The sequence below is a fragment of the Mytilus edulis genome, chromosome 5, assembly GCF_963676685.1.
Source record: "Mytilus edulis chromosome 5, xbMytEdul2.2, whole genome shotgun sequence".
Lineage (NCBI taxonomy): Eukaryota > Metazoa > Mollusca > Bivalvia > Mytilida > Mytilidae > Mytilus > Mytilus edulis.
In genome coordinates, this window is record NC_092348.1 from 94,446,571 (window position 1) to 94,464,629 (window position 18,059).

The window sequence follows — 18,059 nt, forward strand, 5'->3', positions numbered from 1 at the left end:
AAAATCCATGACAACTACGTCAGTTTGTTTACCATTTGCCATGTAATCAAGTATTTGCTGTGTAAAAGTTAAAAGTTGTGTTTCACAGCTAACTTTAGATCTAAAACCATGCTGCAGTGGGTATAGTAAATCGTGAATGTCTAGATGTTTCATTATGGATGATACAATTATATGTTCTAGTGATTTACTAAGAATACAGGTTAGAGAGATGGGCCTATAGTTTTCAGGTTTAGATTTTGCTCCCTTTTTGAAAACTGGTGTAACCAAGGCCTCTCTCCAGTCGTTTGGTACTGTGCCTGTATTTACTGATGAGTTAAACAAGTCAGATATTATAGGTGAGATTTCATGATGAACTTCTTTTAGAAAATGAGGTGATATCTTGTCTGGTCCAATTGCTTTTGATGGGTTTAAGTTTTTTAGTAATTTAGATGTTCCTTCTGGGGTGATGTTTATTTGCTTCATTTCGAATTTATGTGTTTCTGATTTTAATGATTTTAGTTCACAAATGTGAGATAATTTCAAAGGTTTTGGTGTGGTAAATGCTGAGTGAAACTGATGGTTTAGTGCTTCAGCCTTTATACACCTTATCGCTATTTGTCCGCCATTACTGGATATCACACAGGTTCCCGTAAAATTTTGACGTCATAAAACAAAATATCTGACGCCACAATGGAAAAGTGATTGTTGTATGCGTCAAAACGGTTCAAGCGCCGGGTCAGCCAGGATTGGCGATAAGGTGTATTGAGACATTGGGATATAATACGAGATTTTTCAATGAAAAAAATAGAAGGAGATTCAGAAAAATTGACAAACACTGTCTTCTGTGGTATAATTTAATCAAGCACTTAAATTTCAAGATCAATACCGATATAATATAAAATTTGCAGTTCTTAGTTTCCGAATACATTACCGATCCTTAACCGGACAGACTCTAAAACCACAAATTAATAAATGATAAAAATAACAGACTTTTTAATAATTTTTTTATTTGTCTGGAATCATTTATTTCTCATTGCTGTTAAGATTAAATGTTTATCATCAGTTTTCTGTTTTCTTTAAGAATATTTACTGTTTCCACCAATCGTAAATTCTCTTTTAAAACAATTTCCAGGTTTTCAACCAATCATAAAATTTGCTGCAAATATTTCAAAAACATTGTACCGCGAGTTTCTAGCGAAAGCAAAACAAGAATATTTCACGATAAAAAGTATTCCAGCGAAAGACATTGGTATATAAGATACGCCAAAGTGCGGAGAGTATTACTATTTGGTTAGTTATAAAGATTGGGCGAAATTTATGTGAACAAGTTCACATGGAATATACTTTTTTTGGTCAGAAGATCTCCCCACTTCAGGCTACTGAGCTCTTCAATTATACATTTAGTAGAGTTAACTAATTGCAATGATTGAAAAAGAAGTATCTGTATCTGAATGTGTACGTTGAAGACACCAATTCTGGCTTTTACTCGACGGGAGTAGGCCTAATCCAAAAGAGTACTAGAAACAAGTTTACAAAATACATGATATAAGAGTGAAACAAAGAAGAAAACCAGCTGAAATTATACGAGCAACAAGTGACACGATACATTTCATCATTTGTAACAATACTAACATTATAACTTAGTAAAACTACCATAACACTACAACATCAACATCAAAGCAAGACAGCTTGCCCCACTTGTGAAAAAGTATTATACTTTACTCTTCAACCTAAAATTACGAAACGGTAAAGAACCGTGTTGTTGTTGATGCAACTTATGTTTTATGTCTTAATATTTTCTTTGTAATGATGGTCTGGAAAAGAAAACTGGTTGAACGCAAGAAAACCTACAACTTAAACTTTTTAATTTAACTTTGATAGAAATTATTGATAAGAAGTAAGAAATATCTCTGAAAGAGGGGCAAAAGATACCAGCAGGACAGTCAAACTCATAGTTTGAAAATAAATTTAAGACGATATGGCTGAATGTAGTCTTTATCCTTAAACTATATATGGGAAAATATGAATCCAGGTCTGTTCGCACTCTTCCACATTTGCCCCCTTTCACTTTCGCACCCCACATGTTCGCACCCAAATTTTGCGAAAAGTCCGTTCGCACCCCACACGTTCGCACCCAATTTTACCGATTTTTTGGAGGTGTATTGGTATAAATATATATGCCATTGTTTCTAAATAATTCGAGATACTGACCAATTTTTTATGTGTCATGACAAGTTTATAAAAAAAAAGTCCTTGTTTTAAATCGGATTATGTTATTCTGTCAACAACTATTTCATTTTTGTGTTGAATAATTCTTAATCGTGTTTTGGTTAGTGTATTGAAATAATAGACCACTTTCGAGTTCATCCGTCACCGGAAAAAACTCATCAATTATACGTGCCTTCATGACGTCATTTACCAGATAGAGGCCTGTATCCCTGCACTATTTACGTTCATCAAGCGTCTTGGTGATCGTCATTGTGCAGGATAAACTAGAAATAATGGTTGTTCTGTAGGTACTTAATGACAATTCCCTAATGACATCAATGCTGATTGTCAATTTTGAGAATTCAATTTGTCGTATAATTCGTACAATATAGAATTATAGTTTTCCAACCACTCGCTCAACATTGGAATGGAAGTGACGACGCCCCTAAACGCACAAATGACGTTCACTAAAACCAGAGTTTTTGACTGAAATGCATCGAACTCGAAAGTTGTCTATTTGTTATGCCCCACCTACGATAGTAGAGGGGCATTATGTTTTCTGGTCTGTGCGTCCGTCTGTTCGTCCGTCCGTCTGTCTGTCCGTCTGTCCCGCTTCAGGTTAAAGTTTTTGGTCAAGGTAGTTTTTGATGAAGTTTAAGTCCAATCGACTTCAAACTTAGTACACATGTCCCCTATGATATGATCTTTCTAATTTTAAGGCCAAATTAGAGTTTTTACCCCAATTTCACGGTCCACTGAACATGGAAAATGATAGTGCGAGTGGGGCATTCGTGTACTGAGGACACATTCTTGTTTTTCACTGCTTCTAGTCAATTAAGTGCGAATCTGATAACATGTTGAACAAATGGTATGCATGGTAAGTGTATTGCTATATAAATAAAATTTGGTGTTTTTACTGTCTTCTGATTGGTTAAAATTATTTGTTTTATTTTCTATGTTGTCAATTTTGATAGCGACACGCCCACTCTGACGTTGTGTATTCATACGCCAACATGTGTGTTCGTTGTTATTGTTAATATAAATAATATAACAAGTTCTTTGAGCCTTATTTTTGATAGAAATTTATTTATATTATTTATAATGAATGGCAATAATTTATTTTGATTTTATTGAACCATAAAACTAATTTTTGACCCTTCACATTTTACATAATCGGCTTCGCGGATTATTCAATGTGAAGAGTCAAAAATTAGTTTTATGGTTCAATAAATTCAAAATAGATAATAGCCATTCATTAAATATTTTTTTTTTTCATTGTGTGTAGATATAGTATGAATCTGGGAATAATTCGTAATCATGTTTCGGATAGTGTTTATGATAAAGCAAGATTCTGACATCGTTTTTATGCCCAACCTACGATAGTAGAGGGGCATTATGTTTTCTGGTCTGTGCGTCTGTTCGTCCGTTCGTTTGTCCGTCCGTCCGTCTGTCCCGCTTCAGGTTAAAGTTTTTGGTCGAGGTAGTTTTTGATGAAGTTGAAGTCCAATCAACTTCAAACTTGGTACACATGTTTCCTATGATATGATCTTTCTAATTTTAATGCCAAATTAGAGATTTTACCCCAATTTCACGGTCCACTGAACATAGAAAATGATAGTGCGAGTGGGGCATTCGTGTACTGAGGACACATTCTTGTTTGGTGTAAGTGTTGAATACATCTTAAATCAGTTGCAGTCCAAGGCATTTATTTCCGTGTCAAAAGAAGTTCACTATCTATGAGGTTCAAAAAAACATAAGTATATATATTTCATATATTTTATTCGTCCTTATAGCATACATTTTAACAAATATTCAAAACAAACATCATAAATATCAACAGTAAAAAATCATAATCCTATCATGCACCATTCTAAATTAAAAACAGCACTAAAATATTTAAAGTTACTTTTCTTATCTTCATTTAATCTTGAGTTTACACAATCACTTCCAATCACGTAAAATTTGTTTATAGCATATACAAATGTTGACGCATATATATATTTAACTGTCTATGAATATATTGTTCTAAATTTCATTCAACAATATAAGAGATATTCCATTCAATTTCTAAATATTTTTTATTAAAAATTGGGCGCGAACATGTAGGGTGCGAACGGACGTGGGGGGCGAAAATGTGAGGTGCGAACATGTAGGGTCCGAAACTGTATTGGGCGCGAATGGACCTGGACCGGAAAATATATATCATATAAACTTATTGATTTGGCCATGATCATGGATCTTGTGTTCCAAGAATTAAAAATTCATTAATTTCATGATCTTTTGAAAAGTAAATGTCTTTTGTAAACTGATTTCTTTTTAGAATGAAGCAAAATTTTAAAGAAAATATGTTTATGTTAGTTGTTAGATGGTGTATTGAAAATAAAAGTGGAAAATGATGTATACACCTTATCGCTATTTGTCCCCATTACTTGATATCACACAGGTTCCCGTAAAATTTTGACGTCATAAAACAAAATATCTGATGCATAATGGAAAAATGCGTCAAAAGTTCAAGCGGAAGGGTCAGCTGGGATAAGCGATAAGGTATATTGTTTTGGTGAAAGAGGTGGCGAAAAAAGTAAATTTACCCAGGGGAAACCCTGTAATGAAATCAATCATATAAGATCTATTAAAAAATAACTTATTATTGTTAATTCTTTTTCAGATTAATGAATTGAGGTTTTATTTATTATGGAAGCCAAAAGAGTGCTAAAAGAAGTAAATAGTAATGCTACAGATCAAAGATGTGCCACACAAATGATTAAGACTCCAAGTCAAATGTCCGACCTTGAACCTCAGGGTTTGTCAAGAGAAAGGTATATCATTACTACAAAAATTATTAAGACTCCATGTCAAATGTTCGACCTTGAACCTAAGGGTCTATCACAAGAAAGGTACTTAATTACTACACAAATGATAAAGACTCCCAGTTTAGTGTCTGACCTAAAACCCCAGGATTTGTCAAGAGAAAAGTATCTAATTACAATTTTTTTTTAAAGCATCAAATGTAACGCTTAAAGTTTGAAATGTGCTGGCAATTGGAAGAATATTCTAGCAAAAGTAGCTTGGATGAGATATTGATAGTTGCAAAACACTTTTTTGTAGACTGTTTTGGAGACATCCAAGGTTGTTATATCGTGAATTGGGTTTATTTGGCGTGAATGTGCAAAAATTTAACATTTCTCAAAATAATCAGTGCAAAATTTAAGTAAAACATTAATATATTATAAGCAATTATAAATTTATTATGATTAAGCAATGAATACTATTTCATATACTGTGGAGTTATATATTTTTTAGGGTACTCATTTTTGTGGAATAAGGAAAACAATGAACCACCAAGAGAAAAAATATTTATGAGGCTTCATGTGAACATGCTTTACTTAATATTCCGTTTTCAGATTCATTTCTATTCAACCTTCTGATAACTAAAATCTTTAAGACTGGGTATCATAAGTGAGCAATAGATCACAGTTCTACTTGATTGTTACTTTGTAAGTGAAGTATTCATGTAGGTATTCATTTTACTACTATAGAGTAACTAGTAAGAAATTTTGTATCAAAAATAATGTTTTGTATTTTGTAGGAAAAAGTGGTCACTAGATGATTTTGACATTGGTAAACCTCTTGGCAAAGGAAAGTTTGGAAATGTTTATTTGGCAAGAGAAAAATCAACAAAGTATATTGTTGCTTTAAAAGTAAATATTACTGTTAAAAGGCTGGTATAGTCTGCCGTTTTATTCTCCAAAATTGAATCTACCAGACAGGGGTGCAGACTATAGAATACAATAAGCAAGAACTTAAGAAAAAAATCAATTTAGCGAGGTGGTTTGTATATATTCCGCCATGTTTGTAATTGATAAGCATGAGCGCTCTTATTATTTTCAAAACTAATAATTTTAATAAATTGGTATTGATTAGCTATTATTATTCAATATCAAATTAAAACTGATAAATTTAAAAATTAAATGCTTCACTACAAATTTCTTGCATCTTTTCACTGCATTGCTTAACCCTTTCGCCGATGAGTCCCGGTTTACCGGGATTCGCGCTTCAGACAGCTGACGATGAGTCCCGTTTTACCGGGATCGGAATACCTCTTTTATATTTCCCGCTCAAAACAGTGCAAACATGAGTTATCTTTCTTTGATGAATACCCGGATGAAAGTGTAAACATGGCGCTTCCGTTTGTTGAAAACCGTGTCAAAATCAGACGAAATTTACGGAATTTACAAGAATTTGAAATGAGGGAACATTTTTTTTTAAAGAATATGGAAGAATTGAAGCCAAACTAGTATACTTTTTTGACATAAAATGTCGTTTTATGTACAAAACATTTGGAATGGACATCGTTCAGTTTGAGGAATTTGTACAGCCTCATAAAATTTTTCAAAATTATGCCGTTTTGGGTTAAAAAATTACGATTTGGGGTCTTAGAGCAGAATTTTGAGAATTTCACCTAGATAATGCTGAAAATTTGAAAATTTGAATATTTTATGAAGAATAAATTATCAAAACATGAACAAAACTGTGAACATGATGTTAGTGAATGAAATAAATACACAAATAACTACAAACAAGTTTTTATTGACATTTATTATGAAGATCTCCCACTTGAGTAATAGTAGCCAGGGAAGCCATCGTCTCAGAGTAGCTTCTGTCTGGGCAGCAATCGGTGAAAGGGTTAAAACAAATAGAATCTGCTTGATTATGAAACAGAAAGAAAAAAGTATAAAAGTCAACAGTATACTAGCTTACGTTGTATTAACTACAAAATGTAATCGGTTATTATTTCGTTCCGGTTTGGTGTTTCATTCTGGCAAATATGTTTTGTATTAATGTAAGACCCTTAAAACATTAATGTAATAGATATATAAAACATTTTATGTCCCATTTATGGGCATTATGTTTTCTGGTCTGTCCATTCGTTTGTTTGTTCATCCATCTATCTGTCCTGCTTCAGGTTAAAGTTTTTGGTCAAGGTAATTTTTGATAAAGTTGAAGTCCAATCAACTTGAAACTTACTACACATGTTCCTTATGATAAAATGTTTTTAATTTTAATGCCAAATAAGAGATTTTTTCCCCATTTTCACGGTCCACTGAACATAGAAAATGAAAGTGCAGATGGGGCAATCTAATTAAAAACCGATCTCTCATCGCTCCCATTTTCTGATATGTCGCGTGGGAGATCTAACAAAACTTGCTTTGAGGTCACATGACGTGAGTGAATTGAAAGTTATGAATTTATAATGACATGCAAACGACCTATTAATAAGCCAATCAAAAAAGTTTATGAATTATTTGGACTGACAATTTCTTCGTAAATTAAATGAGTTTCATCCCTTTACCTCACGATAAACTTTCAAGATCGTCGAAGACTCATTTTCATTGGTAAAAAAAGACACACCTACAAGGTCACTCACATGTGACCTCAAAGCAAGTTTCGTTAGATCTCCCAGGCGTCATATCAGAAAACGGGAGTGATGAGAGATCGGTTTTTAATTAGATTGCAGATGGGGCATCCAGGTACTTTATACACAAAGATGGAACTGTTTTACTTTCAAAGTCGTGTTATAGTGCCATCTATTGAGTATGGATTTTGACTCCCTGTTTTAACTTTATTTTACAGGTGCTAATCAATCTTCTTGTTTAAAAAACATACTTACTTGGTCCTTGCTATGCCTTATGGCACATAAGGCATGGACAAGTTTTCTTCACTCTTCTCTGTTGTTTGTTTTTCTTTCAACTGTTCCAGTATATCCTATTTATCTTTTATTTCATTTTCTACAGTGTGCATCTCCATGTTGTTTTAGGTCTTCCTCTTTTTCTTTTTACTTCTGGTGTAAATCTAAGGGCTACCTTGGTCATGTCTTCAGATGGATTGCGTAGAACATGACCATGCCATCTTCATCTCTTTTTATTATACCCCCGCTTTAAAAAAGGGGGGGTATACTGTTTTACCTCTGTCTGTCCGTCAGTCCGTCCATCAGTCCGTCAGTCAGTCCGTCCCATGAAACTTTCGTCACATTTTTCTCAGGAACTACACATCCACCCTTTCTGTAATTTGGTATCAACATTTATATATGTCAGCCATACCGTGTGATGCGTTTTCAGATTCATCACTTGACAACTTCCTGTTTACCGAACACTTGTCTGATTTTACACATGATAGCCAAGTTGAAAATTTTCGTCACATTTTTCTCAGGAACTACAATACAAGGATTTCTGAAATTTGGTTTCAGGATTTATATAAGTCAGCTATACTGTGTGATGCGTTTTCAGATTCATCACTCGACAACTTCCTGTTTACCGAACACTTGTATGATTTTACACATGATAGCCAAGTTGAAAATTTTCGTCACATTTTTCTCAGGAACTACAATACAAGGATTTCTGAAATTTGGTTTCAGGATTTATATAAGTCAGCTATACCGTGTGATGCGTTTTCAGATTCATCACTCGACAACTTCCTGTTTACCGAACACTTGTATGATTTTACACATGATAGCCAAGTTGAAAATTTTCGTCACATTTTTCTCAGGAACTACAATACAAGGATTTCTGAAATTTGGTTTCAGGATTTATATAAGTCAGCTATACCGTGTGATGCGTTTTCAGATTCAGCACTCGACAACTTTCTGTTTACCGAACACTTGTATGATTTTACACATGATAACCAAGTTAAAAATTTTCGTCACATTTTTCTCAGGAACTACAATACAAGGATTTCTGAAATTTGGTTTCAGGATTTTTATAAGTCAGCTATACCGTGTGATGCGTTTTCAGATTCATCACTCGACAACTTCCTGTTTACCAAACACTTGCATATTTTTACACTATTAATATTATCCACTTGCGGCGGGGGTATCATCAGTGAGCAGTAGCTCGCAGTTTCACTTGTTTTATCAGCAAAGTCTCCATGTCCTTGGTGTTGGTTATCTCATGTATGTCTTTGTTGAAGATTCTGTTAGGCAAGAGTTTTCATTATCTTCCTCAGATATGTGTTATGGAAGCTGGAGAGTCTGTTACTGTCTTTATCAGTCATTCTCCAGCACTCTGAGCCATAAAAAACATACACCAGTTTCTACATTTTTTTGTGTGTGATTTTGACTTGTTTTAACAATGTGAAGTGACATTTTCTAACAGTAACAACTGAAATTTCATGGGGTGCAGACAATGTTCTAGTGAGAACTACACGAGCCAGATTATGGTACACATATATCTTCAAAGTTGAAAATTGAAAGAAAAAAACATGTCATCATGCTTCAATTCAATATATGATGTAATATATTGGATTATTATATTTACTTTAACATTTCTTTTAATTTTCTTTACTTAGGTGCTGTTTAAATCCCAGCTTCAAAAAGCAGGCGTAGAACATCAGTTACGACGAGAAATAGAAATACAAGCTCATTTGAGGTATACATGTATTTTTTAAAAATCAATTCGATTGGACATGTTGGAAATGATTTGATCATCTTTATATTCAGTTATTGATGTTTTGAGTGATGCAGTATTCCTGTATGTTTATGATGTGTGCTACAGTGATATTTTTTCTGTGTGTGTTTGTTTGACACTCACTGCTTAGATTGTCCTGGCATATAGGCACCAGGAATACTGAGGGTAAACTATGGTCATAAACATTGGGAATGAAAGGGTAAAAAAAATGTTTCACTGTCACATGGTGGGGGGAAAATAGTCCTTCTTTTTTGTCGGTCAGATACCTGCAAGTTTTTAACCGGTGTTACACAGGACAATTATCACCATTATGCTAGCAGTTGAACATAAAGAACATCCCTGTCAAGAATGATATTAGGGAAAACAATTTGCCCAATTTTAAATGAAAAAAAGTTGGTTAACAGTCAGCACACATTTTATATTCGACCGAACTCTGATTTGTGTGGGAAATATTTGTGGTATTTTCGAAGATGGACAATAGCAATTTTATTCTCCTGAAAACTTCAAAATAAAAAACCATGAAATAATAATTGTCAGTTGCATATATAAACAAGCATATTTTGATAATAATTTCGGTGTTAGATGGAGTACATGTTTTGGTTTTCATAGGTGTCATCATAATGAACTCTGCAGTTGGAAAGTTTGAAACATATGAAGATGGATGAATTCATGTGCTGTTTAGTAAATTTTTTCAATATTTAAATAATATCAGAATAATTATTTTAGTCGTTTCAACAGGTATATAGAATGATATTTTATTCTGTAACCAAATATATTTATATATTTATATTAATATCTTGTAGACATCCCAATATACTGCGATTGTTTGGTTATTTTCATGATAAAACACGTGTATACTTGATCTTGGAATATGCACCGAGAGGAGAATTGTACAAAGAATTGAAAAGACAAAACAGATTTTCAGAGAGTACCTGTGCTACAGTAAGTCAATTGTTCCTACAAATTCTACTCTACATGTGAGCAAAAAAACCACTAAAAAATAGACAAAAAACACAAAATACCTACCCTGTATCTGAGAGTTAGTCACAAGCTAGTCCAAAGCCAATTACAACTACATATATTTTATAAATGTAAGCACCTCTAAAACAATATTCAAAGATCTAACTACATTGCAAAATTGATAACCTGAGGACCTGAAGAATAAGTTTTTTGAAAGGAACTTGGTTTAAATAAGTTCTTACTTTTATAGGTAAATAAAATCTACATGCCGAATATTTGACTTAAACAAGTTGAATTGAAATTTTCATTTTGAAAGAAATTTGACATCAATATTGTTTATGGGTGTTCAACAATTATAACTTTTTTAGTCCGCCTTAAGATTGGTTTTTCCATTGTAGTATATGACTCAGCTGTCAAATGCCTTGAAGTATTGTCACAATAAGAAAGTTATACACAGAGACATAAAACCAGAGAATTTATTGGTTGGATTGACAGGAGATGTGAAAATAGCCGACTTTGGATGGTCAGTACATGCACCATCTTCAAGGTATGTATCTAGTACATAATACTTTTAATGTAGAAAACAAATATATGCATATTCTGTTTTATAAAATATAGTTTATTACATAGATATAAGAAGATGTGGTATGAGTACCAATGCGACAACTCTCCATCCAAGTCACAATTTGTAAAAGTAAACCATTATAGGTCAATGTACGGGTGTCGACACAGAGCTTGGCTCACACCAAAAAAAAAAAGAAGCTATAAAGGGCCCAAAATATGATTATGCACAAAACGAGTTCCAATTTAAGAATGAATGGTTTGTCAATGAACCATTAAGAGAAGAATCAAGAGCTACAAATTTTTCTGTTGCAACATTCATATTTAAAGGTGGACATGTCTTATTAATGATTTCTTTGTGATTAACAGTCAAATTTGAAATTATTTAATGAGTGTTCTTATTCATCTAATTCGTTCAACTGATTTGTGAAGATTTTTGAAATCTTTTCCCAGGTTAAGATCATAGCAGGGACTGGTTGATGTCTCTCAAGTGTAGTTTTAATAGGTAATTGAACAAAGACACTTATGTTTTTGTTCTTTTTATTTTATAGGAGAACAACACTATGTGGAACATTAGATTACTTACCACCTGAGATGATTGAAGGAAGACATCATGATGAAAAAGTAGATTTGTGGAGTTTAGGCATTCTGTGTTATGAATTTTTGGTAGGAAACCCTCCATTTGAAGCCGAGACAAATACAGAGACTTACAGACGTATTACTAAAGTGGATTTACATTTTCCCTCATACTGTACAGATGGTGCTAAAGATTGTGTCAGAAAGGTATGAAGTTCTGCTTGCAATATTAAATTTTTTTTTTTTTTTAATTTAACCAGATTTCCAAAGGAATATATTGGTTATTAATTTTTACCACAGGTAGCAGCCAAACAGTGTCCATGCACTAACCTGAAAATACTCTTAACGAAATCTTTTTAAATTTAGATATGTTTTTTTTTTTGGCTATCAGTTACTAAATCACTATTGATTTGTTTACAGTTTATGAACTGCCTTTCACCATTGTATGATGATCCAAAGAGCCCCCAAGTTAATGTTGTATGTCCTTCGAGATATAAGATTAATAATCAGTATAAAAGCTTTTCTCTTTCTTGGACAGCAGACTTGAGAATACTTTTTCAGCCAAGACTATTCATAATTTATTATTTTAAAATTTTAGAATTTAAAATATGCTGAAAAATACTTTTTCAAGTTGAACTGACTTATTTGTAATTTAGAATAAGCTAAAATATTTAAATTATACTTATTTGGAATATTTCTCAAAATCAAAGTTGCATGATTGAGGAGTTTGCAATTTAAGGTATTAAATCATATGTAAATAAAATGTGTATTTTTCAGCTTTTACAACATGACCCATTCAAAAGACTGTCTCTGGAGGGTATATTAGAACATCCCTGGATTGCTGCCAATGCCAAGAAACATCCATCTACCTCAGGGAGTTCATCAACACCTCCAGCTCCCAGCAAACCTGACAAATCTTGATGATGTAAACTCTAGTGATCTAAACAGTCTTTCCACATATTAACTTACTAAATGAATAATGATCAAAATCTCTTATATAAAACTCAATATGGTTTTTAATGTTTTTCATATTGAAATTGTGTAATGTAATTACAGATTGTTTTCTTATGTAACTATGGAAAGCACAGAACACTTGTAAGTTCTGATTCCAGTACTTTGTAATATGTACAGAACTCACATGTGTTTTCTTATGTAACTATGGATACACCAGAACACTTGTAAGTTGCACAGAACTCACATGTGCTATAACAGTGCTCTTTGAAAGGGGAATGTGTAATACATTTTACTTTGCATTTTGAGAATTAGTATGTGTGTACAGGGTTGTCCATATCTGATTGCATTTATGTAGAAAATGCATTTTCTTTTTTAATAAGTAGTACATAGTTGATTACAAATTATGTCTTGACAAGCACGTATTGCACAAATACTTCTTTGTACACCTATTTAAAAATTTTGATGTGCATTTTGTAAATTTTTTAAATGTCTGCATATTTATCTAATTACTTTGAATGTATAGCATTAGGATATAGTAATAGTAAAAACAACCATTTTAAAAGGTAGATAGGGTGTCTTCCTCCATCTTGGATTTGGAAATACCAGCAAACAAGGTCTAGATCTTTAATAGAATGTGCAAATTTTTAGAGAAGTAGATAATTCATGTATAAGAAATTACACTTCTACATAGAAAATGACATATTTTATTATATTTATGATTGTATTTTACAAAAAACAGAAATTTTTTGTTTGAACAATTTTTTTCCAACTTTGCCACATAAGGGGAGGCAACTCAAATGCAAGGGCAGATAATTCAGATTAAGGTATTTTTACAATAGAATGTGTTAGGAATTTCTCTATTTTATTATGTAACAAGAAAACAGGTCCGGTGACCCCATTTTTTCTTTTTCTTAACTGAAAGCATACTATTAAAGCTATCTTCTCATATGTTATCTCAAAATTCTATGGTGTAGTTTACGCTTTATTGCAGAAAATTGGGGTTTCCATGCATAATCTATACAAAATTTGACAATTTTGAACACCGTGTAGCATTAAAAAAAGCCCGGTGACCCATTCTTTTTATTACTTTTTTTTAAAAAGCATAATATAAACTTCATTTTGGCAAATTATTAAAAAATTCTATGGATTATAATTTAGACCTATCTACCTTAACTTGCAAAAAAATATTTTAAAAAATTTCAGAAGAAAACATGACTTGGCATTTTCTTGACTGACAAAAAAAGTGTTTTTAAAGGCCTTAGTATATGAAAGTGAAAGGAATCTTCAGAGGAATGTATTTATAGAATTATGTTGAATTTAACATTCCCTTTGCATATAAAGTAGCAGCCAAGGTTGAAGATATAGTGAATATAACATTTATTGTAACCCACCAAAATGTTTAAATGACGAATGTTTAGAAATGTATGTTTATTTTACTAGAACATTGCAAGGACTATTCAATATGTATGTATATTAAATGGACAAATGTTGATAGTATGTTTGGAATGTATGTGCCACTCTTAATTTATAGACTTTTAGTATGATCTTGATCTTTCTCAGTGGATTCAAATGTTTAATGACTACATATAATGTATGAATGTATACAGGTTTAAGGATATTATTTTAGGCATCAATTTTTAAAAAGTATGAATATTAAGTGTCAAAGCATATATTTTTTTAATGCTAATAGATATATTAAAAGAAAGTTATGAAGTGTTGACTGTGTTGTAGAGATGATAGGATATGTTATAAAAATCTGATACTATAAGAGATGCTACAAGTTCTAGTTGTAATAATGATTTGATTTTTATTAGTCTTCCTCAGACTTATTAGATTGTCTTATTTGCATACATGCACCCCATTTTATAATCATAATTATATTCAAGTTTATAAAAAAACATGTTTAGAAATGTATTAGTGGGTGGAGTAAATTTTAAGTAAAAATAGAAGAATAAAGATAACAATCTTCAAATTCTTTAAATTAATATTTCCTATGTACCATTTCATATAGTACTAGTAGCCTTGCATTTATTTAACATTTAAATATATCTTGTTATTATGCACACAAAGTGATGTGAATTCTGATCTATGTCCTTGTCATATTTAAGGGAGACCATCGCCCAGCAATGTAATACATTGTAGTTCAGTTACATTCATATTATTAACTGAGATTTGAGTCACTTAAGTTAATTGTAAATAAATTCCTCTTTTTTTACTGCCGTGCAGTGTATGAATTCTGATTTTAGTCCAGTTGTAAACTCCATACAGCGTCATAAATTTGTATGCTTTGACCAATTAAACAAGCAATTTTAATACTTGTGTAGAATATTTTCAGGTGATCGAAGAAATGTGAAAGGTATTGACAAATATTGTGTTTTATAAGCAGTAAATACAGAATGTATGAAAGTTCCTCGTAATAAAATTGTGATATCATTAGTACTTATTTTACTTGTGTTTCTCCGTCATTTGTTTTGGAGGTCATGGGGTTAATCTCATGCTTGATCAGATCAAGGCTATACATTTTATTTGTTTCGCTTGATAAGCATGCAGAATTATAAGATGTGTGATATTCATCAATGAGACGACAACAATTAAATATCTAGAGTTAAATGTTATGTCCAAATTTCTAGAAGTATTGAACAAGGCAAAAGAGTACAACCAAAAAAAATGTCAATCAACACCCATTTCCTCAAATGACAAAAACCAACTTTGAAAAAAAAATCACTATTTTCAGCTTTAGGCAGGCAGGCAGTGTTTTTTTTCTCACCAAATCCTCATTTGTATCTAGAACAGTGGAATTACAAACGATAGACCAGAGAATGCACATAAAAAGGCTGTCAAGAAAAAGAACAAAAAACTTCACTAAAGCTCAGAGTACTTCACTGCATATAAAATACTTGAGAAAGATTGTGTATAATAAATAGTATTGGTACAGTAGTGAAAACAATATGAAAATTATCATTTAGTACAAATAGCAATTAAGCAGATAACCAAACAAAACAAACTTGGGAGTTATTGCCTTATCCAGATGAAATATATGTGCATTGGCGGCAGACATAGGAACACTTATATTGGATTTATAATTTTGTTTCATACTGATAGAAGACATTAATTGGCCACATCAATTTAAACTATTAGTTTGTGATATTTGCTTGTCAACTAATTCAGGAGATCAACATAACATAGATATTGATTTTAAATTGAGCAGCAATCTAAAAAATTCTAAATTTGAAAAAAATGGGATGATACATAGAAGTAGTAAATGTGTTGTATAAACAAGATGAAAGGTAACATTTCTAATTATTAACATAAGAAAAACTGAAATATGCAATGGAAATAGTTCAAGAACAGCTGTTGGCTCATTCAATTGTCTCCATACAAAGGTGAAGGATGCAAAAGATACATTCAAACTCACAAGTCGAAAAAATAAACTGACAATGCCATGGCTGAATTAGAAAAATACTAAGCAACAGGAACCTCTCCAAATATTGTTCGGTCAATTATATTCAAATTCAGGAGTAGAACAAATTAAACTACTTAAAAGCTGTAGTGTCAGGTAAGATATGCCAGTAATCTTCTGCTTGTCTGCCACAAAACAATGATGTCATGGTGGGTAGTCCCCTCAGAAACCATCATAAATTATTTAGACCTTACAGAAAATCTTGCACAAAGAACCATGGAAATGATTCATTTGTTAAAAGACACAATCCTCTCCTTACCTCATTGATGACATATCAGCGAAATGGGACACCTCCATTACAATTGGGCGTAGGATAAATTTTATGTGTAAAGATTTTATTTCATAAGGTAGAGAACCTGAATGCCCAACAAAGTCTTAAATCTCATGGTACAAAGTTTCTATCTATCATTTATTTCCATTGTCCTTGACCTCATTTTTTGGGTTCAGCTTGAAAATAAGGGCTAGTTTTTTTGTCAGTGAAATGAGTCCTTTTGTCAGATGCTATAAGCAATTGGCAGATTATATTAACTGGTAAGTTGTCTAACCGGTAGGTGTCATCTAACCTTGGCCCCACTTTCAGTTCTTTAGTCAATGTGAAGTTTTCATGATCATGATTATTTCTCAGATATTATTAGCAACAGGTATTTTATTATTGAGGTATGGAATGGTTGCATGGTGATTGGTGTCATGTTGTCTAGCAGGGTTCATTTGATTTTGACATCTTTTTTGTGGTTAATTAGTCAATGTTCAATTTTAGTAATTAGGTCTGTTTCTCAGGTACTCTAAGAAATACTCTTTTAACTGTAAAAAAGTTCAATCAAGATGAGGGGAGAAATTCTGCAGGTGCAACAGGATTGGTGCAAGAACTATATCATTTTCTACCACACATGTCTTCATACTTTTTTACCTGTTGTGTTCATCCCTAGTTTTCATACTTTTCTACCACAGTTTTTGGTGTGATTCTTGTTGCTCTGTATATTATGTGGACATCTCTTTTCTTTTCATTTAACCTGTGTTATCTGCCCATTAAACTCAAGATTTTGACATCTTTTAGAATCTTCTATCCTTTTTTAACCAATTAAAGTAGAATACAATCGAAGATCATATGTATGGGCAAGTTTGGTTCTATAAGCCTAACCCATAACATTGAAGCTTATTGGAAATGTAAATTTGGTGCTACATTGGAGACATTTAGAGAAAATAATCCGTGAAAACTGCTCTACAAGCCAAGACAAAAGGGAATTTAGAAGAGAGAAACTAACTACCAGTAGTTCTTTGATACCAATCAGCCAACACATTATATACCAAATATGTAACAGCTGGTATGAACTTCTGTCCCGAATGGAAACATTTGGTATTTCTGTTTAAATTGTTTCATATTAGACATGTCATGCATAGCCTTTTTGTAGCTGACTATACAGTATGGTTTTTGATTATCATTGAAGTTGCATTCTGAAATTCACCTCTTCACAGATCTCATAACAAGTTTTAAGATTCAATGGAATTGATTATTCAGAGAGAAAAATCAGGTGAAAGTGTGAACACAAATTTCTAAACCTCAAACTGAATCGGTTTCTTTCTCTACAGTATCCAAAATTTGATTTTGCAAGCACAATGTATGTACTAGATTTTTAAAAGGCTGTTAATTTTTTCAATTGAATTGTTTCATTTTTTTTTTTCATGTTTGGGTCTTTTATTAAGACTATACCGTATTGGTTCCGTATTGGTTTTATCATTGTTGAAGGTAGTACAGTTTTCTAAAACTACTTAAATCCATTTCATTTGAACTTTGGTTGATCGTTGTCTCATTGACAATCATACCACATCTTTTAATATGTATTTAATTTGTAAAAAAGTATTCATGTTTTCTCAACTGAATCATAAGTACAAAATAAAACTCC

The 18,059-nt window shown here is 32.2% G+C and overlaps 1 protein-coding gene across 1 annotated transcript; it reads left to right on the forward strand.

Moving 5' to 3' along the window:
* Positions 1-1,133: 1,133 nt before the first annotated feature.
* On the forward strand, positions 1,134-13,255 carry LOC139524839 (aurora kinase C-like). Its single transcript, XM_071319947.1, has 8 exons — positions 1,134-1,269; positions 4,853-5,003; positions 5,774-5,885; positions 9,529-9,608; positions 10,451-10,589; positions 11,006-11,154; positions 11,720-11,951; positions 12,522-13,255. The coding sequence occupies exons 2-8, from the start codon at positions 4,879-4,881 to the stop codon at positions 12,663-12,665; spliced, it is 981 nt and encodes a 326-aa protein (XP_071176048.1). The 5' UTR covers positions 1,134-1,269; positions 4,853-4,878; the 3' UTR covers positions 12,666-13,255.
* The last annotated feature ends 4,804 nt before the right edge of the window (positions 13,256-18,059 follow it).